The sequence below is a fragment of the Stylophora pistillata genome, chromosome 1 (assembly GCF_964205215.1).
Source record: "Stylophora pistillata chromosome 1, jaStyPist1.2, whole genome shotgun sequence".
Classification (NCBI taxonomy): domain Eukaryota; kingdom Metazoa; phylum Cnidaria; class Anthozoa; order Scleractinia; family Pocilloporidae; genus Stylophora; species Stylophora pistillata.
The window spans coordinates 59,947,849-59,974,552 of NC_142519.1; the positions used below are offsets into that span (position 1 = coordinate 59,947,849).

Below are 26,704 nucleotides of genomic sequence, written 5' to 3' on the forward strand. Positions count from 1 at the left end.
GCTTAGATGGGAGATGCGTCAGCAGTACCCACACTATAAGGTTGCACAGCACGACATCATCATCGATGTCCTCGGGGGCGTATCAAGAGAGACACTAGATAGTATTAAAGAACTTGTAGGCGTCAGGGTAGATAAGATCTTGCTGGATGTGCAAAAGGAAGTTATCTCAAGTACCCTTAACATTGCACGGAGTTTCAAAGTTCTCACTGCGTAGGACCTATAAACTGGCCAAACTTTTACCCAATCATTTCACATCTTTTTGGGTTTATCATTTGAAAATTTCTTTAATTTACTAATTATTTTAGGGTTTGGTAATGTCAAGCTACGCGATTGCGCTTTGTCAGTATCTCATTTAAGGTGGCATCTCATTTAAGGAGGCATCCTTTACTGCCCATAATAATAATAATAATAATAATAATAATAATAATAGAAATTATGAGTTGATTTCTCATAATAATAATAATAATAGAAATTATGAGTTGATTTCTCATAATAATAATAATAAATGAGCTGGAAATGAGCTGCCCGTGAGTTAATAATCGGACAAAAAAGGATGTAGAGAAGACACTGAAGTACGGACCCCTTCTCTGGGAACTAAAAAAGGCAGCAGTTCCCAGGCTTCGAGGTGAAGCAATATAAACTCATAATGGATGCCCTCGGGGGGATGGTCACGGGAGCTTGATGTCATGATGCCCGAGCTGGTGGGAGGCAGAAGCACAGACGTACTGCGAAAGATGCAGAGGGCAGTGCTCTCGGGCACGCTGAATATTGCCCGGACTTTCAAGGTGGCAGTTTGAGTTCCTGTTAGAAGGAGGACCGTAGACACAACGGAAAAGCTTTTTAGGATTAGTTAATGTACATTTATTTTTTACTTCATGGCGCACAGGTTACGGTTTTCGCCCTGTGTCCCTTGATTAGTATGTAGCATTCAGTTGATTTCTCTGCGATTATATAATTTATATAGCGCCTTATGCAAAAGTTCTAAAGCGCTTCACATAAGAAATAGACAATAGAATAATAAAACCTACAATACCTAGGAGATAGAATGACATTTAAAGAAAAAAGTTTTTAGAGATGACTTAAAGGTGTCGACACCGGGACTACGCCTAATATAGCTTGGAAGGCAGTTCCATAACTTGGGGGCACATAGAGAAAATGCTCGTTCTCTATAAGTTTTCAGATATGAAGAGGAACTTGAAGCTGAAATTTTGATGAAGACCTTAACAATCTAACAACCTTTGCCAGGGGTTGTATAAGTGCAGAAGATTACTAATGTAACAAGGAGCTAAGTTATGAAGAGCTTTAAAAGTTATTAAAGGTAATTTAAAGGTAATACGGTGTTTAACAGGTAGCCAATGAAGCTCCCTTAGTAATGGCACGGTGTGGTGGAACTTGAGGCCACCCAAAATCAAGCGAGCTGCGTAGTTCTGAACAAGCTGTAATTTACGTAAAAGGCCGCGAGGTAGACCATATAGTACTGAATTACAATTGTCGAGTCTTGAAGTAATAAAGGCATTAACTAAAATCTTATGCTCGATAGATAAAAATTTCCTAATACGATAAATATTACGAATATTAAAATATCAGGAGTTGAAAATATCTGTAATATGGCGCTCAAAGTTCAGTACATTGTTGAACGTGACACCAATGTTCCTGGCGTAATTAGATGGAAGAATCACAGAGCCACCATCAAGTGCACCGGGTGGAAACTGCAAAGTAGGCGTCAACTGGGATCCAATGATCAAAGAGTTCAATGTTATCACTTCAATTTATTTAACGAAATCCTGGAAGAGTTATCCGACAAACAGGCTTAAACTGCGAGAGACCACCGACATACGGCAAGAAGAATCAAAAGAAAAAACAAAAGAGAAAAATGAAAGATAAAAAGACAGAAGACCGCCAGGGAAGATAGGTACCTGCATATAAACAAACTTAAGTACCGCCTTTCCAGATGAGTTGTCGCGCATTGAATACAAAAAGAGGCCTTCTCTCATTCTGAAATCATCAGGCCTGTTGTGTTCGATAAGTCTTACAAGGCCCCTAACTGAGCTTTCTCACTAGATGTCGAGGAAACAAAATCAAACTAATCACAACAGCCAATCACGAAAGAACAGTTACACATGGAGCCAATGAAAAGTGAGACTACACAAAGGTAGCCGACCTTCAGCACGAGAAAATACGGGTGGCCAAGTCACGATTCCTTTTAGTTTTGCATCTGGTTAATCGAGATAGTGGCGTAATTTTCCTTGACCAATCACAAGTCAACTGAATAGTACCTCACCGTAACCCATTCACGACACATAATATTGTTTGCCAGACGGCCAGCATAATAATTTAATGAATACCACATAAATATTTCAATGTGCACACTTTTCAAAACTTGTGCCTGCTCAAAACAGACATCAACGTTAGCTGGGTTATTCGAACAGAAATGTAAAAATACTTTAAATAGATATCAAAATACTTCTTTACTGTATTTTGCTCGCTCACAACCTAAATCCTAGGGGGGGGGGGGGGAACAAACTTCTGTACTTAAAACATGAACAAAAACACCCGTACTAAAGGGGACAGTTTGTTTGATCAGTTCGTAACTGTAGTTGTTAATACATATGTTTCTATTCATGTTGCCCATTTATTTGTTCATCTGTCCACGTCTCTCAGAGAGTTTTGTCCTTTGACTGATCTTTCTTCTTTCTAATTCTTTTTCCTTATTTTAAAAAACGTCCTTTGAACTTTTAGTTTACCCAAAAGGTAACATAAAATACGACTTAAACTGAATAAATATATTTCAAAACAGTCATTGATACAATAAACCACCGATAACAGCCATGTTCAATAAAATCGGCGATAAATCATTTCAGTTCAGAACCAATTCATTTCGCAAATCAACAGCAGCTCTATGGCTTGGCAAATATATCAACAGGAGGATGGTCATCTGTCTGAGAGTTTTGTCTCGTTATTTCTTCATTTATATCTAACAAGTAACGGTCTATAAATGTTTCCAATACTAAGGGTAAGTTAAGGAATAGCTTCAAGTTTTCTTTGCTTGGCGTGGAGAAACCAGAATCTATCACAACCGTTTTGTTAGCTGGTCACACGAAACCTTTTAACTAGCAATTTGCCTGAAAGCCATTTCTCTTTTCAAAAATAAAACAAAACATTTGGTCACTCTGTCACTTACAAGAGGAAAATAAAGCTTCCAAGCATTGATATTCAGTGGTAGTTATTGACTGGCAGCTATTCCTGTACACAATTGGGTTTATATTGGACAGACTTATAACACAAAAGGATACGTGGATGATTAGAATCCTTCTCTCCAGTAAGACTGACGTAATGTAGGCCATTGTAAAACCAGCCAGGAGGCAGTGGATCAAATTTGTGCTTCGTCTGAGCATAAAACAACAGCGATTTAAAAGAATCGAATGCAAATCAACAAAGCTAATACTGTAATCTAAAAATAGCTGCTATCTAGATATCACGACTTACATTTACTAAGCGAAGGTAAGACAGGAAAAGAGTTAGATGACGGGAAAAGAAACTATGTACTTATCACCGAATGACTCAATATAATGGATGTATGTTACAGTAACTGACCAAAACTATAGGGTGTGATCTGAAGAGAGTCGCTACAACAGATGCATTACACTCTTTTACGTGGTTAAGTTATGCTGACTATTTCTGGGTTGGTTTGAGAAGGAACTAGGAATATTTTACGCAATTATCAAACCGTCTATGGAGTGGACTGTGACCTCAGTACTTTACTTACTCCAATGTTGGTTATTTCTTTCTCTGACAGATCCTGGCGCGTTTTTAACTTTTGTTTCACTGGTGCCTACAATCAACACGTTTTGTTCTGTTAATGAAGACTAAAGGCGATAACCGACTGTAGCTATGACAATGAAACAAAGTGGATATCATATCCAGTCAGCCTGGTCCGACATTATCACTGAAGAGGATTGATAGAAAAGAAAAGTCACAAAGAAAGCTTAACGTAGTCTTAAAAAACGCATTTCTTGTCAAAATAACATTAGACTTTGCATTCAAAAGTGTGAGAGGGAGTTCTCCACCCAACCGTCGACACGATTTGATCCCACCTACTACCTGCCACACAGTTTATGTTAATCTTAAAAATAGACAGACAACTGTCTTAATTCTCATTGACAAAGCGATAAACAACAACAAATCACGTACAAACTTTTTACGGAGGGTTAAGAGTTTAGCACATATTGTGTTAAAGAGGAGGGCAGCTAAATTTTCACAAACAAGTTTGCAGGCATCACAGTTTTATTGCGATAACTGACATACCGGTTTACAGCAGGTTCTGAGCCAGTCCTTTAAAACCTGTTCTTGAAGACTAAATCCAGTGAAAACAATCAAGTAGTCGTGGATTTCTTCGACAGTGCCGTTCTGTTGACCTTTTGCTGAAGGGGGTCGCGGAATAGCAGAGCTGTCAACAGGGCTCATTTTTAGTACTCCATTGAGACGGGACCACTGAACGTGTACCCTTTTATAAGGACCTTCTTCTAGCAGAAACAAAAAAATAGAGAAGGTGCGGTGAACTGAAAGATCGAAAAATGTTTGTATCGTTACACTGATTCAATGATCAAAGAGAAAGAATGCTTTTATCTCGTTACCTGAGAAACAGACATGCCCCTGTAGACTGTGAATTGCCCCTATAATGGTTAAGATAAAACAGTCGTGTTATTAGACCAATAAGCTTCAGGACAGCAAGAGAACATAGTACACAACCAGGAGACTGAACCAACCTGTTAAATGTATTTCCTTGGATGATATGGGTCCATGAAGCCCTATAAAAGAGAACAGTGAATTTTAAGGACTGTTAAATAATTCCCTTGTTTAGTAACTACATTATTTGTTCGTTCATTAGGGTAATTATAAGTTGAAAAAGACAAATGTGAACTGTGTTGCTAACAATGATAATCCATATGTTATCTGAATTGTCTTACCTTTAAGGTTAGAAACAAACCTCTGCCTGCTCAGTGGTCCATAGAATGTCACACCAATCTATATACAACAAAACCAAAAAATTCCCTTAGCTAAGTATGTTAAGAACACATTGATTTCCATCAGCTCAGTTCAAAAAACGGATTAGGTTGGCTTTACAGATTTACCGGTGTTTGGAAATTACAGCGAACACTCCTCAGTGTCCTCTACGTACACACCATATTTTTAGATGCACTGCGAACCTTCACTGTTAAGAAAATCATTCAATTCCAACAAGTGCATTGTGATTTGTCCGGGAGTAACAGTTACGAAAAATATTTTAAATAGTACCTCGTTAATTTGTGGTTCTGTGATTCCAGTTAAAAATAAACCCAAAGACCTTGAGGATAAAAAAAGCTGTTAGTTAATACATGAAACTGTGCCAAAATTGAAAGATATTTTCGACAAAAGGTCCTTCATCCATGCCACAGGAAACCTCTCTATATTAAAATGTTTGTATAAAAAGGTAAATGTCTTTCAATTTGGAGTTCTTTGATCTTAGATTACCTACCAAACATACAGTAGCAAACAGGAACAAGCGAGTATCAATTACACTACTGATAAAGAAATGAAACCCAGGAGAGAGAAACGAAACATCCCTCGCACCGTAATTTGGTTGCCGCTATCTTGAGTAACTTACCAGCCGGGACACATTAGCTCTCTCTTCTGAACCATCCTGTCCTCGTCAAATGCAATGTCTGACAGAATTAATTCTACATCAGGTGTCCTACAAACATACCACAAACACTATCAGGCAGCTCCGGTCAAACCAGACTGTTACACAAGGCTGAGAGAGATCTTTCTTCAGTAAAAGCATCTACAAACAGGAATCAAAGCTTTTGCCTACCTTGTAACTTCCCCTCCTTTGGCGAGAATAAAAGCCACATCTGGGTTACAAGCTCGCACCAGTTTCTGGACAAAGCTGAGCTGTTCATTCTAGAGAAAGACAAACTTCGTGTATTGCGGACCACAAACTTAACATAAATAAGATAGGTTGCATCAAATGATTCAAAAGATGTACAAGTTCCATTGGTAAGTAAAGTCTTACCTGAGGCTCCACACAGCTTGTAAACACAACATTGTTGACCCAGCCTGTTCATATATGAAAATTGTACAAGGAAAGTTCAACACATGCTGGCGTTCTTGTAAAAAATGGGACAAAAACCTAACTCAGACTCGTAGATGTGCGCCCGGCAGCGCCGTCTGATAATGATCTACAGTAATTCCACAAGTCCCCTTTAATGTTTATGAGTGGAAAAAGCCTTTTGACAACGCTCGAGCATACAAAGAAAGCTGCCTTCGTTTCCAATTATGGCATGTGTCGATAGAGTTTACGCGCAGAACAATACAGCCACATGGTAATAACTGAATTTGTACGTCACAAACCTTGAGCGCACTGTTCCAGTAACCTAGGCAATGTCAATCTATTGAAAAAAACAAGACTAGCTTCTGACTTTTGAAAGTTACCAAGAACTGAGTTACCATACACTAAGTCTTCTCGTCTGTTACAGCTTCTTTGAAAGTCTTTCGTCGATGTTTTTATCAGAAAGGAATACCAAAACAGACAATCACTGTACAATGGGTTTCCTCACCTGTGCCCCATAAAGGTATTAAGCGGGTCCACGCAGCATGTGACAGCACCAATCTTGACACACTTGGACATCTCAGAATCAGGGTGAGTCCTTATGGCTTGAATAACCTCTGCTATATCAGTGAATCTTTCAACACAATCGAAACAGCTCATTATTCCCTCATAACTCACTACACTACACCCCCGATAACTTCATAGTATTACTTAGAGCGCCTCACCCTGGTGTGACCACAATAACTCGCAGTCGTCTACCACTGGCTGAGAGCCTGGCATGAAGGCGTCGCTGACTTGACAAAGTTGCGGTAAGCGATTCTTGTAAAACTAAACAATTCAAGAAGACAAAGTTGCGAGAAAACAGCTTCTATTGAAGGACCGCGTTCAAAATCTTTAGGAAGAGAAATAAAGTTAACGCAGTAAGACAATTTCGAGACGAAACAATAACGCTGTGCTCTCTTACACCCCACCCCCTCCCTTTTATGCCAGCAAAATGATTGGTCCCGGATAAACAGGTTCAGTTTCAGGTTCAGGTCCAGGTCCCCCCTCCTAAAACTCTCTGTTATCGCACTCCGAAGTCTTACTCTGACAATGCAATTACAACCTAAATTCATTGTACTTTCCAATTTCAAGAACGAGGCGATGTTATTTCTCTCCCCCTGTTGTCAAAAGAAGACTTTTTTCGTTTGTTTCTCCGTTGTCAAAAGAAGACTTTTTTCGTTTGTTTCTCCGTATTGTAAGTGAAAAATTACCAACCAAAAATATCCAGACTGACAATACCATGCCCGGTAAGGATACTAGACAACACACCTTTAGGATCAAAAGCATCTGAATTACTGACTGGCCTCTTTAAGATTATCCACCTGTCATAAAATAAGAACCGTGTTCACGATCAGTAGACTGATAGCGTACAGGTCCTCACAGACGGATCGTAAAGACTTGACATACTTGCTGTTTTCCTTGGCAAGTGCTAAAAGAGCTAAACACAGAGACTCTTTACCGCTACCAGGTACACCAGTTAGGATGGTTAACAATAACTGCAAAACAAAAAACGCAGCTGATTCAAACTGAGTCAATGAAGTAAGTGAATAACTGCATATAGAGCTTCTTCTTGAATTTAGTATTGTAATGTAAATCGCAAGCCTTTTTAAGACTTAATGCCTATATTGTGCTCAATGAATCATAACCATCACAACTGGGATCTTTCAAGTCTGGGGATCTCAAATGAAAAAAACAGAACAAAAAAAACAAAAAACAATTAAACGTTCCTTTACCTCAAAATCCCGAGACTGCTCCTGTTCTACGCGACTGTTTCCTAGAATCACAGGTAAATCGTCGCACATAACAGGCGTGTTACCAAACGAACTACTCACACAGCAATGACACAGGAAACTGAAATTAAACAAGGATAAAGTAATTTTACGTGATACATTACACCAGTGATTCGTAGCGCGCATTACATCAAGCAACTTGTAGAAGAACTATCCTCACCCTTTTAAATGCGGCAACAAAACTTCAGCTGTTGATAGATCCTGTATATCTGATCCGCTTGAAAGTTTTAGCTGATTTTGTAAATTCACGTGCCTAAAAGAATTGAACAATCACTGACATTTATGAATACTGGCACAGGAACTGAGCCCACTCGATGATCTACAGTGTACACGTACACATCGAAATGCTCTAAGCATACATGCAATTCTGAAAAAAAAATTCATACTCACTTTTCTTTTAAATCATCGGGCAAATCTGAAAGCGCGTAAAAAAAAAAAAAGGATGATTTAAACCTTTACCTACCCGATGATTAAATGGGACACTAAAAAGAAAGTAATTTCGGAGAGTGGGAAAGCCTGTGGTTATTGGAGTAAGCCCGAGTAAAACCTCTTTACTAAGCTTAAAAGGAAAATCTCCGTTTATCGTACCGTCAATAGTTTCGAACTGTGGAAAGTTTGGCAGCTGTCTTTCCTTCCACGGGTGGATCACATCAGAGTAAAACTGCCTGTAAATTCTGGAACGAGGCGTGAGAGCCAATACAACGTGACTTTGTTTCACTGTAAGGTAATAAGGTAGACTGTCCTTTGAACTGGGATGATATGTCAGGATCAGAAGAGCACAGGGCGTGTCCTACCACGAGGAAGTAAACACACATACCTTAATATCCCTCGCTAACAAGTTCCGTGAGAGAGGAGAGGAGAGAAAAGAAGAGTAGAGAGGCAACCAAAACAATGTTTACTAAAAACTATACCTTGTCATAAAACTGAAGTTTAGATATCTTGGATGTCTGTAACACAATGGAACCAACTCTGGGATGAACAAACACCAACCCTTGCTCAAAAATATATAGCGAGCCTGGAAATTAACAGTTCAGGCGTCACTATCTTCAGTATTGATTTATATCTCTATGTGGAATTCATGAAGGTCAAGTACATTTGAAGTAGTCATTTCAAAAGCATCTCACTTGTAACGGGAATGAAAAGAGTGATTTTATTTGAGAATAACTTTTGTAAGTCTTACGTTGACTAAGCACGTATGTATCCTTAATCTCAATCAGAAGTTACGGGTCAAAAGTCACACATCCCTTACCCAAAAACAATAATCCGAATTTACCTGCTTCCCAACCGTTCACCAAACTTGAGATAAAAATTTGGTTACCACAAAGTAACTGTTTTCCTAAGACATCGCTGTCAGTTTTTGACTGTAAACAGAGAAAGAAATACACAGCTGAAGATGTTTAAGGTGTGTTTCTAATTATTTTGATACAAAAGTCCACGATTTAACAATGATAGTAATCAATTTAAAAAAAAAATTAAGTATACCAACTCATGCAATCGCTTTCAGTAATTGTCAAGTAAACATTTAAAAGTCACGTCGGTCAAAGTCACCTTAGCAAACGATTCTATCTCCTCGGATATCTGTCTGTCTTTGCAATTGCCCTGGAAGAAGAAAAAACACTTTACCTTAATTGTTGCCACTGGTCGAATTAATAAATCATAAAAACACAGTAATCACTTGTTAACAACATAGGAAATATCTAAATGTACCTGCCATGTAACAAATCTGAGGATGTTTTCTGTCAGGAAAACTAACGACGTGTCCCACAAGGGTGATCTGTCTGGAAAAGAAGGAAATTAAGGAAATAGTTTACTTTGAAACTCTCTTACACAAAACCACACCTGCTTTAACTTCCTGATTTAAAATTATGAGAGGTGATTTGGGTTAAGCAAACATTCATTGTGTACCTGGGACAAGTATCTTTATAGCAGAGTCAAGGAAAGATTCACCAAACACCACAGAACCCAAGATTTGTCCTGGGTGCTCCACACTTGGTATGTCGTACAAATAAAGTGTTGCCTGAAACAACACATAAAAAAGCCATAACAATTCGGCCAGTGAAAACATCAAGAAGACAGGACAAAACAGAACGTAAGGAGATTGATCAATGTTATCAAAACATACATTGTACAGTGTACCTGAATCGAGGAATAACACATCCGCTACAATAAATAATCTAAGAATTACATGTAAACAGTCATTTTTTGAACATCTAAATATCAAAGCTTACTTTTTTAAAACCAGAGAGTGGTATATCCTCACGTAAATCAACACTCCTACACATGGGAGATATAAGGATCATATAATAAACTTTAGGTGTGGGTTTAACTTCTTACCAGCGAACAATTTCGACAACAAAGAGTAATACGTACCTTCCATAAAAATCACAAGCTTCAAGAGAAAATTTCACATTGTTGGATAAGAAGGAGGAATTCACTGCAATTTGCTTTTCATCCAAACCACGCTTGAGCTCTGACAGAACACTTGAGTAACTCTTAAAAGACATGACAAAATGGAAAAACAAAGATAAATACAGATTATTCCCTTTAAGATATTATGGTTACCTTCATGTTATTTACCTTTTGTTTGTTAAATGTTTCTGAATATGTCTTGACTCCTTCCACCACAGCATTAATTGACAGAAGATAAAGATCCATTAGTAACCTAAAATGAAAAAGAAAAAAAAGAAAACAAGTGTTCAAGTGCTTTAACATCTACTGTTGGGGCATGTGCCAAGTCTAAAATGACCTACTACTGTTCATTAAGCTTGGCTGTTAAGAGCAAATGCGTCCAAAAATCGAACATTTTCAAAACATGGTGGCAACAGCCAAAATATCGATTCGGCTCATATTCTCAAGTTAGGTTGGCCTAAGAGTGAAACAAACCCCTGCATACTTAGTTTGGCTGAATATCGATTTATTTTCGAGAAAATCGATAACAACTGAATTCCGCCAAAATATTGCTTTTCAGGCTTAAAATTTCAGACGCATCTCGGAACGTCGCGTCATAAAATAAAAGAACCTGGATTGATAAAAAGTACCAAATCTTAAAAAATAACATCAAAACATATGTTGATTGCAATTTTTGACCATTTATTTACACAATATCTAATTGAATTTATCCTACCTACTTCCAACTAGATTAAAAATTGGTCAAAAGTAACCTGGGATTTATCTATGTGCTATACAAAATAATTAACTGGAAATCTGGATTTCGGAAGGCGGAAGGTAGTTCTTTTGGATCTCCGACGGATTATTTGGGGAAATGATTCGGGGCGATTTAATCAAATTTTAAAGTTGGATAAAATGCGCCAATTCGACGGTGTCGTCAATTAGTCGAAAATGTATACATACTCACGCAAACTCAATTTGTTCGTATTTTACGTCCAATCTACTGCTTATGCTCTTACCTTCCACGTTTCTGAGGATTGCAGTCCTGAAATTGTTGCAACTCCCTCACAATAGCGATATTACTTGGAAGGATAGTAAACGCCTCCTAAAGTGATTGTTCCCAAAGCGTATCTCGGGGTTTTTGATTTGAGGTTTCTCTATGCCCATTTCTTTGAAAAAGAGGCTGTAATTACTTCACGTAAAAGATCTTTGCTTAAATTTTAGTCTTTAACCGAACCACGAACCAAATGTAAGCGGAATTTTGCTGGTTCAGAAATGTGCTTCTCATGGGCGGAACAACGCTAATTAATTCAAAATGAGATCTACTGAAATCGACAACTTCGCAAAAACAGTACATCGTAATGTGAAACACGTGGCTTCAGGAACTTAGGTCTTGTTTTAAATATACGAAACAGGAGTAAACAATCATCTAACCTCGTTCGTGATTTTAAAAATATATCATAATTAAAAGTATCATGGTATTTTTTAAATCACTGTTTTAGGTGGATAAAGCTCCTATCAGGTCAAAAAGAGCGAAGGATCTGCAAATGGCATAGTCCATCACTTCAGATGTGCCGTTACAGAAAAATACAGTGTTGGAATACTTGTTCCTTTCAAAGGAGCTGTATTAGAGTTAAAACTGGAAACCACAACCTTTACTGAAAATTTTGTATTAGCCAAAGTTCAACAGATTTATATTCACACTACGTCTTTCCCAGAGCTTATCATGCCTTGTTAAGTTACTCGTGCCGCTAGTAAGACTACGACCTAAGTAGTCCGTTCTCATATTCACATTCATCTATTACGGGCAGCGGTCCAAAAGCTCACTTCTGGTACTAAAACCATTCATTCTGCGTATCGCGAAACTCAAGAAAAGCCGCTGAGTAATCACTGCATCAGCTGATACAGCAGACTCGAGTGCGGGTCGGTATGCCTAAGGACTTAAAGTAAAATACATGTTCGCCGTACTGATATTGTTTATTTGAAACAATGGCTTTGAAAGAATCAGCCCAACTAGTAAGTTATTTGGTGCTCAGTCTTGTCGAAGAAACCAGCCAAGTAAGAAGTAATTTATCCCCCTCAAATACGGTTGGGTTCAAAGCCATCAATGAATTACGTGGTGACATATTATAAAGTGTAGATGATGCGTAAAGACACATTATAGGCCTGTTGTCTGATCAGAACAGAATTTTCACGCCCACTGCGTAAAAGCTATCATCTATATTTTGCTAGCAAAAAAAGGCTAACCAAACCCATGTTGTGCTTAATCTGTCCTTCCAAGTTAATTAAATTTAAGAAGTAAATGACTTCTTATGGGAGGCCGAAAAAACACTTCCCTGTTTAGCTATAGCGGACAGCAAGGTACGTTAGTAATCCATTAGATTTGCCGACAGGGCGCGGGTCTTTTCGCAGGCAGGGAGCTCAAGGTTTGCGTTAGATATTTAGTCCATAAAGAGTATTTTGAGCTTTTCCTGTTTTTAATTATGTGCTCGTGGCTTCGTAATTAGTATATCTATATTTTGTATTCACTTTTGTAATTGACATCTGTACCTTTATCATTAGTTATTTATTTTTTGTCATTAGAACAATACTATGTTAATATGACACGTTTCTGATACTGCCTGCCTCGATTAGCTTCGCTATTTTGCAGGTAGCCTTCATTTATAAGTTAAATTGTGAGTATAAATAAAGATGTTGCTATTTTCAACCAATTCCTTCAAAATATCTATATAGGGCTGCTTCCACTTGCTGTTTATTGAAGAAACGTCTAGTTCAAGCGCGGTGCAGATCTCCCGTAGGATCCCAAGGGAAAACTTTGACAACTTGGACTGGTACTCGATTTCACAAATGTTGTATTTGTCATACCATGATAAATGATCATGATAAAATACCATGATACATTTAATTATGACACATTTAATCACAAAATGTTTCGTATATTTAAAACAAGACCTAAGTTCCTGAAGCCACGTGTTTCACAGTACAATGTTCTATTTTTGCGACGTTGTCGATTTTAGTAGATCTCATTTTGAACCAATTAGCGTTGTTCCGCCCACGAGAAGCACATTTCTGAACCAGCAAAATTCCGCTTACATTTGGTTCGTGGTTCGGTTAAAGACTAACATTTAAGCAAAGATCTTTTACGTGAAGTAATTACAGCCTCTTTTTCAACGAAATGGGAATAGAGAAACCTCAAATCAAAAACCCCGAGTTACGCTTTGTGAAAAATCATTAGTAGGAGGCGTGGACTATCCTTCCAAGTAATATCGCTATTGTGAGGGGGATGCAACAATTTCAGGACTGCAATCCTCAGAAATATGGAAGGTAAGAGCATATTATGTTAAATAAGCAGTAGATTGGAGGTAAAATGCGAATAAATTGAGTTTGCGTGAGTATGTATACATTTTCGACTTATTGACGACACCGTCGAATCGGCGCATTTTATCCAACTTTAAAATTTTATTAAATCGCCCCGAATCATTTCCCCAAATAATCCTTTGGAGATCCAAAAGAACTACCTTCCGCCTTCCGAAACCCAGATTTCCAGTTAATTATTTTTTATAGCACATAGATAAATCCCGGATACTTTTGACCTATTTTTAATCTAGTTGGAAGTGGGTCGGATAAATTCAATAAGACTGGGTAAATAAATGGTCAAAAATTGCTCAAATTGCAATCAACATGTTTTGATGTTGTTTTTCAAGATTTGGTACTTTTTATCAATCCAGGTTCTTTCATTTTGTGACCCGCTCCGAGATGCGTCTGAAATTTTAAGCCTGAAAAGCAATATTTTGGCGGAATTCATTTGTTATCGATTTTCTCGAAAATAAATCGATATTCAGCCAAACGAAGTATGCAGTGGTTTATTTCCCATTGAGACCTACTTCACTTTGAAATATGGGCGAAATCGATTTTTCAGTTGTTGGCACCAAATGTTTGACCATTGGTAACATTCGCTCTCAATAGCCAGTGTTACACACCTCAAGTCCTTACTATGAATAACTGACTCGTTCTTTGCTGTATTGCCCACTGAAGATGGTACAAATCCAGTTTGTAAAAAATACGTTCTTGCACAAGTTATTCTTCCTTTAGGTTCCACAGCAAAACAGACCTTTGAAAAATCGTTAAAGGCTGATTGTTATTGTTGTAGGTTAGAATATGTGTCTCCTATTTTGGTTTGTGTTAACAGTCTGATGAAGAAACTGACAAAGAAACACAAGGAGAGACCACAGGTAACTCAGGCTCACTGTTTGTGTCACGTACACATGGTTAAATAGAGAGAACATAAGGGGTAGCAGGGTTGGTGTAGTGGTGAGAGCGCTCGCCTTCCACCAATGTGTCCCGGGTTCGATTCCCGGACCCGGCGTCATAAGTGGATTGAGTTTGTTGGTTCTCTACTCTGCTCCGAGAGGTTTTTCTCCGGTTACTCCGGTTTTCCCCTCTCCTCAAATGCCATCATCATTTGAATTTATTTAATTTAGAGTTTATTTGCATTTACACACGACCCCACAAGCTGTTCAGCTTTAAACATTATCGTGTCTAAATAAAGGTTATTATTATTATTATTATTATTATTATTATTATTATTGTCCCCGTGGAGTGAGGGAGTCCCAGATTGCTCAAAGGTAAAACTCACCGTCCGACTACACTCCCCTCACTCCACGAGGATTATACTCGTCACCAGGTTCCCCGAGCTCAGTGCCTGTTTGAATTGGACCAGTTGTGATGCCAACGGTTTCGGGCCGCAATTTTAGTGGGTTAACGTACAAGTTTTACGGAGCCTACTGGCTTCGCGTTTCAAGCTGGAGCTGCTTTAGTGGATTTGGGTTTTAGAGTTAATCTTGTTCTACGAGCCCGGCGTGTTTATTTGGCGACTGGATTGGATTTTCGCGAAAAAAATGTGCTGGGTTGAGGGTCGATCGGTCCCCGACGCTGCCGTCAGCCTCCTACCTTACCTTATCTCTTTACTATGAAGGAAAGGTGGAGAAGAGTATTTTTCCCGAAAAAACGAGGACATATCGAGGACAACAACAAATCACCACAAGGTAGGTTTCATTGATTTTTATTTCCAATTTCAAGCAAATTTCTAGACCTAAACTTCGCCCCATGTGTTCTCTATTAAACCATGTGTACGTGACACAAAGAGCGAGCCTGGGTTACCTGTGGTCCAACTAAACGTCACTTTTACAAGCAAGGGTATTCTTCCCAAATAACAATAATCTGATATCTCACCATATGTTTAGCAGTTGTACCATTAATGCCACCATTTCCAATTGCAGTGTTATTATTGAAGTTGGCATTTTTTCCACAACTGTGCATATTTTTTCTCGTGGAGTGGGCTCCCAGGAGAACAAAAGGTTGAGAGCCTTCTAAGGAACTACAGAGAGAAAACAATAAGTCAATAAGTAAATCAATAGGTTTGTTAAGGCAGCTGACCCTGTTTCAGTTTTATTGCTGCGTGAAGACATCAAAACCAATGACTAGATATTTATCAAGAAATCAAATGCAACTTCTACAGCCTGACCTGAACTATAGTACCTCAAAACAATGTAAACTTGCCTCCTGTATATTCAAGATTTATGATTCGAAATTGGTCTTTTTTTGAAACCCTTGTGTAAATCTGTCTCTTTAGAAGCTGTGTAATTTTGTTAATGAAGACAGTTCATGTCCAAACTAGAGTATTACCTCTCATCACTGCTTCTGTCAACAATGTGTCCATGTGTAAAGTAACTCACAATGGGCTTCAAGGAAAAAAAAAAACAATGACAGTAAAAAAATTTCTCGAAATTGATTATTTCATACTATAGCATTCCCACATGTGACCAGTTGCTCTTCTCTCATTGATCTCCAGCTAAGAAGGGAAAGTGGCTGATACAAGTCGTATCATGACAACGCTGTACATGTATATCAAAGAAATAACAGCTTTAAAACTACCACTGAGTACATAACACAAACTTGCCCTCAACTTGCTTCATTTTTAGCATACTTCTTGGTCACTAAACAACCAACAGCGAGGAAAATATGAACCATAGTTCTTTCTAAGCCAGGTATGGAACTAACCTCACTCAAACTGCTTTCTGTTACTTTGAGAAGCTCAGTTGGGCTGAAAGAATTAGAGATTTCATCTTTTATTTAAAACTCTTTAAGACATTTGGATCCTGCTGTTGCAGTTGCACATTTGAATCAATAAAATTCAATTTCAACTTTCATAAATACCAGGAATTCAAAACAAGAATCAAACTGAGTCTTGTGGAAGAATAAACCACAAGACAGTGCAAGTTTGTTATGCACATGTATCACTTCCAGGACCATCCATTTACAATGTAACTATCAGAGTACAGTAGGAGTCATCATTCTCCATTCCCCCCACCCCCCCCCCTCCATCCCTCTTTCCACCCACCACATGGTTCTCATAGAGACTGTCAGCTGGTATGATAACACCAATACTGTCTTACACACACCTTTCTGCATCCACATTTGTAAGAATGGATTTACAGTGACGTTCAAACAAAGGAAGAGTCTGTAGGAAAACAAGGAAAGTACATCCTTAGTCTTAGTAGTAACTTAATTAAATTGTGAAACTAATTTCCATTCGCTGAGTATGGAGTTACAACCCTAAAGAGATTTAAAATGGTGACCACTGAACTAAAATGCATCCTGTTTAATTCTTAACCCAATTTTCAAGCATAATCCAGAATTGCTTTGGTTTTGCTTTACTTTGCTCTGTGATTGGTCAAGAAAATGTGTGCCACTGTTAAAACAAGTCATATCTTGGTCACTTGCTTTTTCTCCCACTTAGGTAGTTTTCTTTTCCTTAATTTGAATTATTAGGTTGGCAATTGCGATTATTATTTTCTCACATTTTTACACTCAATGCAAATTCTTTAGGGAAAGAAAAAAACTCATGAAACAGTGATTCCTAAATCATTTAATTTGTGGTAGATAACTGACTAAAAATAAAACTAGCCAGTGATAGTGTTTACCTCCTTGATAAGGGTTTCTACAGACACAGGGTCCAACAAACCATAAATCTGCTCTAGTTCTTGAGTGACATCACTGACCTAGCCAATGATAAATACATTAAACATGACAGATTCCATTACTACAATCAATAGAGACAGCCTTCTTCACAACATCTAACTACTACAAGGCTCATCTTTATTGAGGGGCACAACACGGACCAGATAGGGAGGGGAGGGGGAGGGGGAGTCAGAGAAGTCATAGGGTCTAAAAAGGATGCCACATCTGATCATTTCATATTTCAGAAACTGCAATTAACCCCAAAGGCCACAATAGTCAGTCCTATTGATGTAAGGTAGAGTTGAAAACTTACCATCAACAAGACAAAAAGATGCAACTGTAATCAATGAAGATTCCCAATTTTCTCTTACCTTGTACTTCATAGTGAAAAATCCACCACTACAGAGATATAAAGATAATACATCAATGGTCATTGCATCATACAAGTAACTCTCTCCTAAAAAAACATGATAATACACCACATACAAATAAAGGAAATAAAAACAAACAGGGCACAGATTTGTTCCAAGGTAAACATTTAGTAAGAAGTGAGTAAAACAAAGTGGGAAAGCAAAATGTCACCAGTTGGGTAGAGTACAACGTTACCTGCCAAAACCCTCCAGAGCAAATGCTTGAATTAGGGGCCATTTCTCCAATACAAATGGGTCAAAACAAGGCTGCTGATCACCAGGGGTGGGTACTAATAAACAAAAACATGTTGTTAGCTAACTACTTACAAAGATGTCAGTTTTCAGGCTAAAATTCTAAATTTCTCTAAGAGACTTCCATTTATTCCACAGTCTGGACACCTAGTGCAAAACAATTAGAAATGATCAGCCAAGTTTCAGCAGTTTTCATCATAATTTTGCTTCTAAGATTATTTAAAGAGTCCAAGATCCAGTGTTCTTTGCAGTAAAATAAATAATTATGGCAACAATTTGTCCAGTACATGTTCAACAAAAAATTCTTAAAAGAGAAGGAGCTGACAAAACAAATGTGGTCTACATGTACAATGTTCTAAAAAATACACACCAATACTTTTCTACATACAGTAAAACAGTGAATACCTAGAAATAGCCTACATACCTCCATATGGTATACCAAGACAGTTACATCCCTCTACCATGGATATAAAACTTAGTATCTTGAATTCTTCAGCCTTCTCTTCATTATCTATATACTTCACACAAATCCACATCAAATACAAAAAACATTAAGCAGTAAATCTATTTTTCAATTTTACCAACTGGCTACTCAGGGCCACAAAGTACGTGTATGATGTTTACACAAAGTTTAACTCACTGTTCAAAGGAGGATGGTATAGAGCCAGGTCTGAACAAGTCAGTGGATATTTGGCAAAACAAGTCACAACACAAACAAGCAAAGTACCAGTTCCTTGTCAAGGCAGTGTATGCGTAGATTCCTCCAATGTGCAATGTATGGCAGCAGCAGAGGATAGTTGATTGGATTACAGTACACATGAACACTCTCTGCCTTCACAACAACCACAATGTCTGCCAACAAACATAGAACAGCAAGAGGTTCATACCTGTGTACATGTATTTATGATGAATAATAAATATAGGTTTTATGGCATTCTCTCCTAACAGAGCAGAGCTACAGTGCAACACCTGTTACACCGCTCTTTCTTTAGTAAAAATGGTGCCCAATTCTCATTACCTCTAAACACTCAACAGTAAGAACCTCAGCAAGAAAAATTACAAAGCAATGGAAATTCATGACTGTATTAATTAAATGAGAACATAATATTTATAATCATGAATGCCATTGCAGTACAAATATACATTGGAAATAAAATTACCTTCTAGTTCCTCTTCTGTGATTTTACTTCCACTGTAATAGTAAACACCACAACTGTTAGAATATTATTATTCTCAGACATGTCTTAATTTAATGGGTCAGCGAGAAAATATGTTCATAGGGACACAGAGAAGTAGGATAAAGAACTTCAGCCAGAATTAAAGTTTCCACATATTCAAACCAAGAGTACAAAGATGCAATTGTGTATCATTTCTCTTCAGTATGGCCATTTGGCAGTTTTTGCATTCGGAAGTGTGTCAAAAAGTTCACAAATTGAATGATAATTCATATCTCTGATTTACTGTATTTTTTTCTTACCAAAAATCCACTGGTGTGAGTTTACAAAATCCAAAGAGTAAGTAGTTAAGAAGGCTTTTGGTTCCACCATTATACCTGAAACAGTCATAATAATTGTAACAAGATCACATGACCTATACCAGTATTTTGCTCAAATGTAATTACTTAATGCTTGCAAGTTTCAGTGTTACATCTTTCAATTCAACCATGACATCATCAAACGTGACAATACCATAATAAGGGAAGTTCCTTACCTGCTATCGATACCTGTATATTAAGTAAAAGAGAACATAATTATTATTTAAAAACTGATTGCCAAAAACATCAAAGGTCAATTAAATTAGCTTATAATTATTTAATCATGTTTGACAGATGTTGGCACAGTGTATACACACAGTCTTGATCATTAACCATTACACTGCACTTAATGACTCTTTCACTAGTGAAAATTTTTCCAGATCTAGAAGCACAAAAACTAGCCTAGGCAAAACTGCTTAATGCTACTGCCATTAAAGGAAATTAAAGGTTAACCAAATAAGTCAGGTTTTCCTACCAGTTTGTTGGGTGTTATTCATACCCACAGGTACAAAGAGGCTCTGTGTCAGTAAAATATCATGGCCAGAATACAACACAATTACCATGGCCAGGGGTAAAAAAAACAAAACTCAAAAATTCAGACTCAAAAGCCAAACAGTAGAGTCACCATGACCAGTTACTTAATTTTTTTTAATTACAAATCTCAATCACCATCACTTGCACACCATATGGCATATCAATGGTACTTGCACGGCCTTACAGTCAACTTGTGGGTGGCTACTAATAATTTTTTTTTGAAAAAAATCTGAAATCTTACCAAGTATACAGAGGATGCCATCTATCTTGGGTGGTTGATTTTTATCGCAACTTAACAGCTCCTGTACCTTCCGAAGCCTTGTACAACTACAAAGTATCCACAATTTAATGACAACACATTAACTGTCGTGTGGGTCTTAGGCAACAGTCTGATAATTAGGGGATCCGTGAAATGAAGACAAACGAACAGACAAGGCACAGAATCTCGACAATCAAATACAACTATATTTCAATATGGCCATCTGATCATACAGTACTTTTCCATGTGTCTTACAAGTGCATACATTTATGACATGACTGCATAGTATGCTGAGTTAACCAATAACAAGGTTCAGATGTCCAAGTTCAGTCTATTTGACATTAATCATACTTAAGGTGATTCATCAGTATTACAATGCACATCCTGTACTAAAAATAAAAATTGTGTAATCAGGCAAATAAGAGCACATGCATTTCAGGACAAGGTATTGTTTTTCAAGAAATGGACCAGGTCTTGTTAATTGGATAACTATTGAGCATCCAAGAGGAATTTTCTTCAAAAGGAAACAAATGAGCATAAAAAGTATGTCAAGCAAAAGTTTCTTGACAGTTAACTTTAGACTATAAACAAAGAATGTTAACATATTAAAACCTGCTATAGGACTGCCAATCAAAGTGTGCCAAATTAGCAACTGCAAATTTAGAGGTAAAATGTTTTCTACTTGTCTAGGCAATCACTGCCTGAAGCATAAAAGCTTTTTTTACCCTAAAAGAATCACTATAGAACCTTTTGAGAAAATTATTCAATAACAAACACAATGGAACCTTTATGACATGACAGGTATGTTTTAAAATTAAGTTGTTGAACATTCACTTTGAAGAAGGAAGACAAAAAAAAAAGGAGTTTTCAACAGTTCTTTTGGTAAAAGGTTTATTAGATATCATTTTGTGGTTCCCTCAGTGTGTGGTAGTAACCATTACTGACACCTCTCTCCAGACTACAAATTGTACTCCTTAATCAGACAAAGTTACATGGCTGCTGATAGTTACATGCAATATCTTTCCTTCCTATTCTCGCAAAAAAGTATTAAGGTAACTAGATGTAAATTGTTTTCAACAAAAATTCAAATTCTTTGTCAACAACAGGAATTATGTACTAATAGATTTCAAAAAAGCAAAACAATCAGACAATGTTAACTATAAGTTCTGAGAATTTATTACAAAATGATGTTTCCAACAAGAGTTCATAACAAAAATTTCCATTGCATTTTTAAAATCTTATTTAAATGAAGGTGACACTAATCTTGGACTTCTCATCTCTGGGTGACATTGTCCTATGTCATTTACATTCACAACTGCCATCAAATTAGCACCACCAAAAAAAAAAAAGAGGTGGTTTTAAGTAAGGATTTCAAATTAAAGGTAAACAAGGACAGCATGATTTATCATGCAAAAGGCTGTTGAGGACTCTTAGATTAACCTGACTATGGACTGACCCAAACACACAATGAAGATTACTTTTTGAGGAAAGATGACCAGTGCTCCTATTGTATTAACATATTTATCAACCATTAAAAAGGGTTCCTATCTCCACTACTATGAACTTTCTCATATATGTCAACTTTTTTCAGACAAAAGAAGACAGTCAGATATCAATAACTTAGAGAAATAACGTATTTCAAAGGTGGAAATTTCAAAGTAAACACCAGGAATCATCTGGAGCCACCTGGCTATGCCGATGATTGATTTTGGTTCAGGTTAGTAACAAATTAACATAAAAGGATGCCAACTTTAAAGAAATCAGTTGAAAGAAAGCAAAGTAACAAACTTCAAGGTAATAAAATGTTTTATCACTTTAAACATCTGCTTCCCATTTACTTCTCTTTTTTCATAACTGTGACTTTATAGAGGATTCCCCTCTTGATACAAGTATTAAAACAATGAGATTTGAAATATCAAAATAATTTATGACAAAGGACACTTCAAAGGGAAGAATTTGTTAACTGGTTGTGTAGTGTTTGAACATATGGTGAAACATAAACTTCTCAATGAAACCAGACATGCCATTTAATTGATGCAAACTGATACAGTGGAACCCCTCAAAACCGGACGCCCTTGGGACTGGAGGAAATGTCCCGTTTAGATGGGTGTCCAGTGTGCTGAGGTTTTACCCATAAGGCAATTTTATGCAGCATCCTGTACTGTCTGACTGTAAGTACCAGTACATGGTACATGAGCATTAATAAAGCACATCAGTAAAGGAATTAACAACATGGACCACAAGGAAGCTTTTCAATGTCATTTTGTCTAATCTACCAAAAACTTCAGTGTTACACACAGGGTAATATGATGATTTTTAATTCATTTGTAGACTTCTTTCTTCTTTAAAATAACACATAAAGTTGATTTATTGATCCCAAATTTACCACTTAGAGCCTTCAAGTTTAGGCGCTGATTCCGAACATTTGATCAACTCAATTCTCTTCTCTAACAATAACTTCATTCTTTGGTGTTTCGCTTCTCTCAGACATAGTGATGTTTGCTACTTGGTTTGTTTTTGTACGTGATTTCACCCGCAACATGGCAAACCCCTTTGTTGTCATTCATTCAACCCAACAACAGTGGCACGACTGCTGATGCGCATTTCTCACTTCTGAATGGGATTTCACTGCTGCATGGTTATGATTTTAATTTTAATCACGTTTTAAAACGTGTGATTTGATTTTGGCAGCAAGCTTAAAACTTTCATGTCCGGTTTAACAAAGTCAATTTCTTTGCTATTCAGGAGTTTAAATATCAAGCAGCTAATCGACCAGCCCACAAGGATTACTAAAAACTCTAAGTCACTTATTGATTTAGTCGCTGTCAGTTGCCCGCAAAATGTGTGTGAGTCGGGGGTAGTTTCCACTCATTTAAGTGACCATGAACTGGTTTATTGTGTGCGTAAATTAAACTGGAAAAGAGCACCTTCCCAAGTCAAGACCTTCCGAAATTATGCGCATTTCAATGTTGACGCTTTTCGCAAAGACCTGAAGGGCGTTACCTGGAACTCTGCTCCTGGTCCCGATGGACCTGCCATTGTTAATGATCTCTGGCATGACTTTAAGCGAAAATTTGTCACGATTGCTGATCGTCATGCACCACTGATGCAGCGCCGCGTGCGCGGCATTGACAATTGTCCCTGGCTAAACAAGAGCATAAAGGTGACTATGCACCAGCGTAATTATTTTCACAAAAAAGCAATCAAGAGTAATGCCTCAGAAGATTGGGCAAACTACCGCCATTTTCGCAATTGTGTGACAAATGAAATAAGGTCAGCGAAAGCGTCTTACAATAAACGGCTCATCGAGGAAAGTGGTGGCGATTACAGATTGTTTTGGAAGACGATGAAGAAAATCCTACCGGGTGAAAAGAAAGCTACTTCTCCGAACATCAAAGTAGACGGCGCTATTTCTTCTGACAAACATTGCATTGCCAATGCATTTAACAAGTTTTTCGCATCTGCAGCAAGCAAATTGATGGCCACCTTACGGAAAACTTGTGGTCATAAACAACGTTATTCCGTTACTCCTGCCTGTCAGTATCCGCCGTTTAATTTTCTTGAGATCTCTGGGGAGTTTGTTATGTCTCAACTACGTAGCCTGAAATCTGGGAAGGCCGTGGGTTTGGACCGCATACCGGCTCGCCTGTTAAAAGATTCTGCGGACATTGTAGCTAAGCCTGTGGCGTTTATTATCAACACCTCGTTGCGTACTGCCCAAGTTCCTAGTGATTGGAAATCCGCACGGGTCATTCCACTTTTTTAGAAAGGAAAGGCTGATGAGATGGACAATTATCGCCCGATTTCCATTTTACCTGTTTTATCTAAGGTTTTAGAACGGGCTGTACATATCCAACTCTACAAATATCTCCAGCAAAACAAGATTTTGAGCCCTTATCAGTGCGGTTTTCGGAAGTATCACTCGACAGAATTCGCTGCTCTTAGTTTTTCTGATAATATTCGAAGGAACATGGATCAAGGTCAATTAACTGGTGCTGTGTTTATTGACCTTCGCAAAGCTTTTGACACTGTGAATCATGCGGTACTTCTGGACAAGCTTTCCAATTTGGGGATTTTGGATAAAGAGCATGGCTGGTTTACGGATTACCTGTCGAACCGCACCCAAGTTGTAGAGTTTCAAGGGGTGACTTCTACTTCAGAAGCCGTCTCTACTGGAGTGCCTCAGGGTTCTATTCTCGGGCCACTATTGTTTATTCTACACATTAATGATTTACAGGAAGTAGTGTCCGATTGCAATATTCTGATGTACGCCGATGACACTGTTCTATACTGTTCATCCTCTCAAGCCTCTGTAATTCAAGACAAGCTGAATGCTGAACTGTCTAAAATTGATGACTGGCTTTCTTTTAATAGTCTGTTTGTTAATGTAACAAAAACTGAAGCTATGCTTTTCGGAACCGCCCCTAGATTATCTGCTGTTAACTCCTTTTCTATTATTTTAAATAACAATGTAATTAAGCGGGTTTTTCATTTTACTTATCTAGGTATAGTTTTTGATGACCGCCTTAGCTGGAATGAGCAAATAAAGCACCTAATTTTGAAGGCGGGAAAACGCATAGGAATGCTCGGCAGGCTTCGTAGAAGCCTTTCTAGAGAGAGTGCAAATGTAGTGTATTGTAGTCTAATTAGGCCTATTTAGTGTATGTGTGTGGGGCTGTTGCGGGGAAGGTCGCAAACAAGACCTCGAAGCCCTCCAAAACCGGGCTGCTAGGATAGTGGCTAGAACTGTGCGCAGCAAGCAGGCAATGGACGTTCTGAAATGGCCCACGTTGGAGGAGCGCCGACGTAAATCTGTCTTTAAACTCGTTAAGAAATGCCTGCAAGGTCAATGTCCCCAGTATTTTAAACAATATTTTAAACGTAATAATACAATCCATGCGCGTGCTACTAGACAAAGCAACCTCTTACATCCGCCTGCTGTGAGAACTGAGATTGCAAAAAGATCCTTCTATTATCATGGTTGCACTCTTTTTAACGAATTATCTTAATGATATTTCGTGTTAGACATCTTTTAATCTTTTACTTGTAAATAGTTCTCTATTTATATTATTTCCTGTTTTAGTGTAATGTTTTAATGTTGTTGCTCAGGGCTCCCATTGATAACAGACAGCTTTTTGCGTCTGAAGGGGCTACCCTGAGCCTTATAAATTAATAAAGGTTTTCACTTCACTTCACTTTGTCAGTTTGTGATTACGGACTGAAAAAAGCATCTGGTTTACGGAAGTGAGGGGTTCCAGTTTATTGAGGTTAAAAATAGAGAAAATGTATTACAGAGAAAAAAAGGTCCGGTATAGAGAGCATTCCAGTTTAATGAGGGTTCAGTTTAGAGGGGTTCCACTGTATCATATTTCTGTAGCTATATAAATTGAAACAACCACATAAACCTGCAAGAATTAAAAGCTGCTAGTTGTCCAAAAGTGGGAAAATTGTTCCATAATGACATAAACAATTATGGGGAATACCTTACCAATTTAAAAAGCACTTGCTTGAAAACTTTATTTTTTAGCATAAGTTTGACAGACATTGTTTCACTGAAAGAAACGAAATCTGAATCAACAGAAAAAAGGTAGAAAGTCTGGATAAACTAATCAGCATGCACTTTTCCAGACAGCAACAGTTTACAATTAAATGAGACAGAGCAAACAATATTGGAGCTTCATCTCTGAACTGATAGGCCTTTTGCAGCTACACCATCATGTGACCTACTTTTCATGAAATTATGGGCTATAACTTAGCCGAATTCAGAAAAGGAAGAAGCATTTCGAAAATAACAAAATGGACAAGTTTGAGGCCTTCATTATTCAAGGATGAGATTTGATGACACTCTGAATTTTTAATAAATAAGAAGGTTTATATGGAAAAAGTTGCTGGAGAGCAAGGCCTTGCTCTCCAGCAACATTTTCCACACAAATCCTCTAAATTTTCCAAAAGTTCAAACCGCTGCAAAAACAGTGCTCTGTAATTCCCAGGGCCCAGACTTGGCCGTTTTGGTATTTTCGATATGCTCTTTCCATCTCTGGTATTCTTCAAGTTGTATCCCATAATATATATCTAAAATTGATCACGTGGCCCTGGCTGCAAAAGACCTATTCTGCATTTGTTCTAGAGTTTAAACCCTTAATACTGACATGGTGCAGTGTACAACATAAAATGACCCTATAAAAACAGCTACAGCGTACATTTGTGACTTGTTTCCTACTCTTAAAGATTTCATCATATTTGCAAGTTCACAGACAGCTCTTAGTTTGTATTTCAAATTATGGTAATAATTACTATTTGAAATACTGAATGGAACTTATATTAGAAAAACAAACAGACCACAGCTAAGAAAATCATGGTTTATTTTGGAAATTTCTAGCACATCAA

At 37.6% G+C, this 26,704-nt stretch overlaps 1 protein-coding gene across 5 annotated transcripts in view; it reads right to left on the reverse strand.

Annotated features, from left to right (window-relative positions):
• Positions 1-2,306: 2,306 nt before the first annotated feature.
• LOC111340349 (dynein axonemal assembly factor 9) overlaps positions 2,307-26,704 on the reverse strand; it is a 30,706-nt gene continuing 6,308 nt past the window's right edge. The window contains exons 2-43 of one of the 5 annotated variants that reach the window (XM_022947179.2): positions 20,300-20,385; positions 19,701-19,713; positions 19,468-19,542; positions 19,151-19,182; positions 18,718-18,842; positions 18,415-18,508; positions 17,935-18,028; positions 17,700-17,727; positions 17,292-17,369; positions 16,770-16,828; positions 16,369-16,411; positions 15,994-16,049; positions 15,541-15,685; positions 14,289-14,419; positions 10,498-10,582; positions 10,291-10,412; positions 10,149-10,194; positions 9,826-9,937; positions 9,628-9,698; positions 9,469-9,519; positions 9,194-9,281; positions 8,832-8,935; positions 8,509-8,710; positions 8,311-8,335; positions 8,081-8,173; positions 7,864-7,981; positions 7,538-7,626; positions 7,400-7,452; positions 6,814-6,916; positions 6,597-6,722; positions 6,391-6,428; positions 6,053-6,096; positions 5,852-5,940; positions 5,645-5,731; positions 5,296-5,344; positions 4,968-5,025; positions 4,767-4,808; positions 4,635-4,673; positions 4,306-4,523; positions 3,767-3,832; positions 3,294-3,387; positions 2,307-3,007 (exon numbers count right to left, since the gene is read on the reverse strand). In XM_022947179.2, coding sequence (XP_022802914.2) covers positions 2,898-3,007; positions 3,294-3,387; positions 3,767-3,832; positions 4,306-4,523; positions 4,635-4,673; positions 4,767-4,808; positions 4,968-5,025; positions 5,296-5,344; positions 5,645-5,731; positions 5,852-5,940; positions 6,053-6,096; positions 6,391-6,428; positions 6,597-6,722; positions 6,814-6,916; positions 7,400-7,452; positions 7,538-7,626; positions 7,864-7,981; positions 8,081-8,173; positions 8,311-8,335; positions 8,509-8,710; positions 8,832-8,935; positions 9,194-9,281; positions 9,469-9,519; positions 9,628-9,698; positions 9,826-9,937; positions 10,149-10,194; positions 10,291-10,412; positions 10,498-10,582; positions 14,289-14,419; positions 15,541-15,685; positions 15,994-16,049; positions 16,369-16,411; positions 16,770-16,828; positions 17,292-17,369; positions 17,700-17,727; positions 17,935-18,028; positions 18,415-18,508; positions 18,718-18,842; positions 19,151-19,182; positions 19,468-19,542; positions 19,701-19,713; positions 20,300-20,385 — 3,481 coding nt within the window. In that variant the 3' untranslated portion in view covers positions 2,307-2,897. Of the gene's footprint in view, positions 3,008-3,293; positions 3,388-3,766; positions 3,833-4,305; positions 4,524-4,634; positions 4,674-4,766; positions 4,840-4,879; positions 5,026-5,295; positions 5,345-5,644; positions 5,732-5,851; positions 5,941-6,052; positions 6,097-6,390; positions 6,429-6,596; positions 6,723-6,813; positions 6,917-7,399; positions 7,453-7,537; positions 7,627-7,863; positions 7,982-8,080; positions 8,174-8,310; positions 8,336-8,508; positions 8,711-8,831; positions 8,936-9,193; positions 9,282-9,468; positions 9,538-9,627; positions 9,699-9,825; positions 9,938-10,148; positions 10,195-10,290; positions 10,413-10,497; positions 10,583-14,288; positions 14,420-15,540; positions 15,686-15,993; positions 16,050-16,368; positions 16,412-16,769; positions 16,829-17,291; positions 17,370-17,699; positions 17,728-17,934; positions 18,029-18,414; positions 18,509-18,630; positions 18,843-19,150; positions 19,183-19,467; positions 19,543-19,700; positions 19,714-20,299; positions 20,386-26,704 lie in introns of those variants that run through there. The other 4 variants (XM_088726667.1, XM_088726661.1, XM_088726683.1 and 1 more) reach the window with 4 other exon arrangements.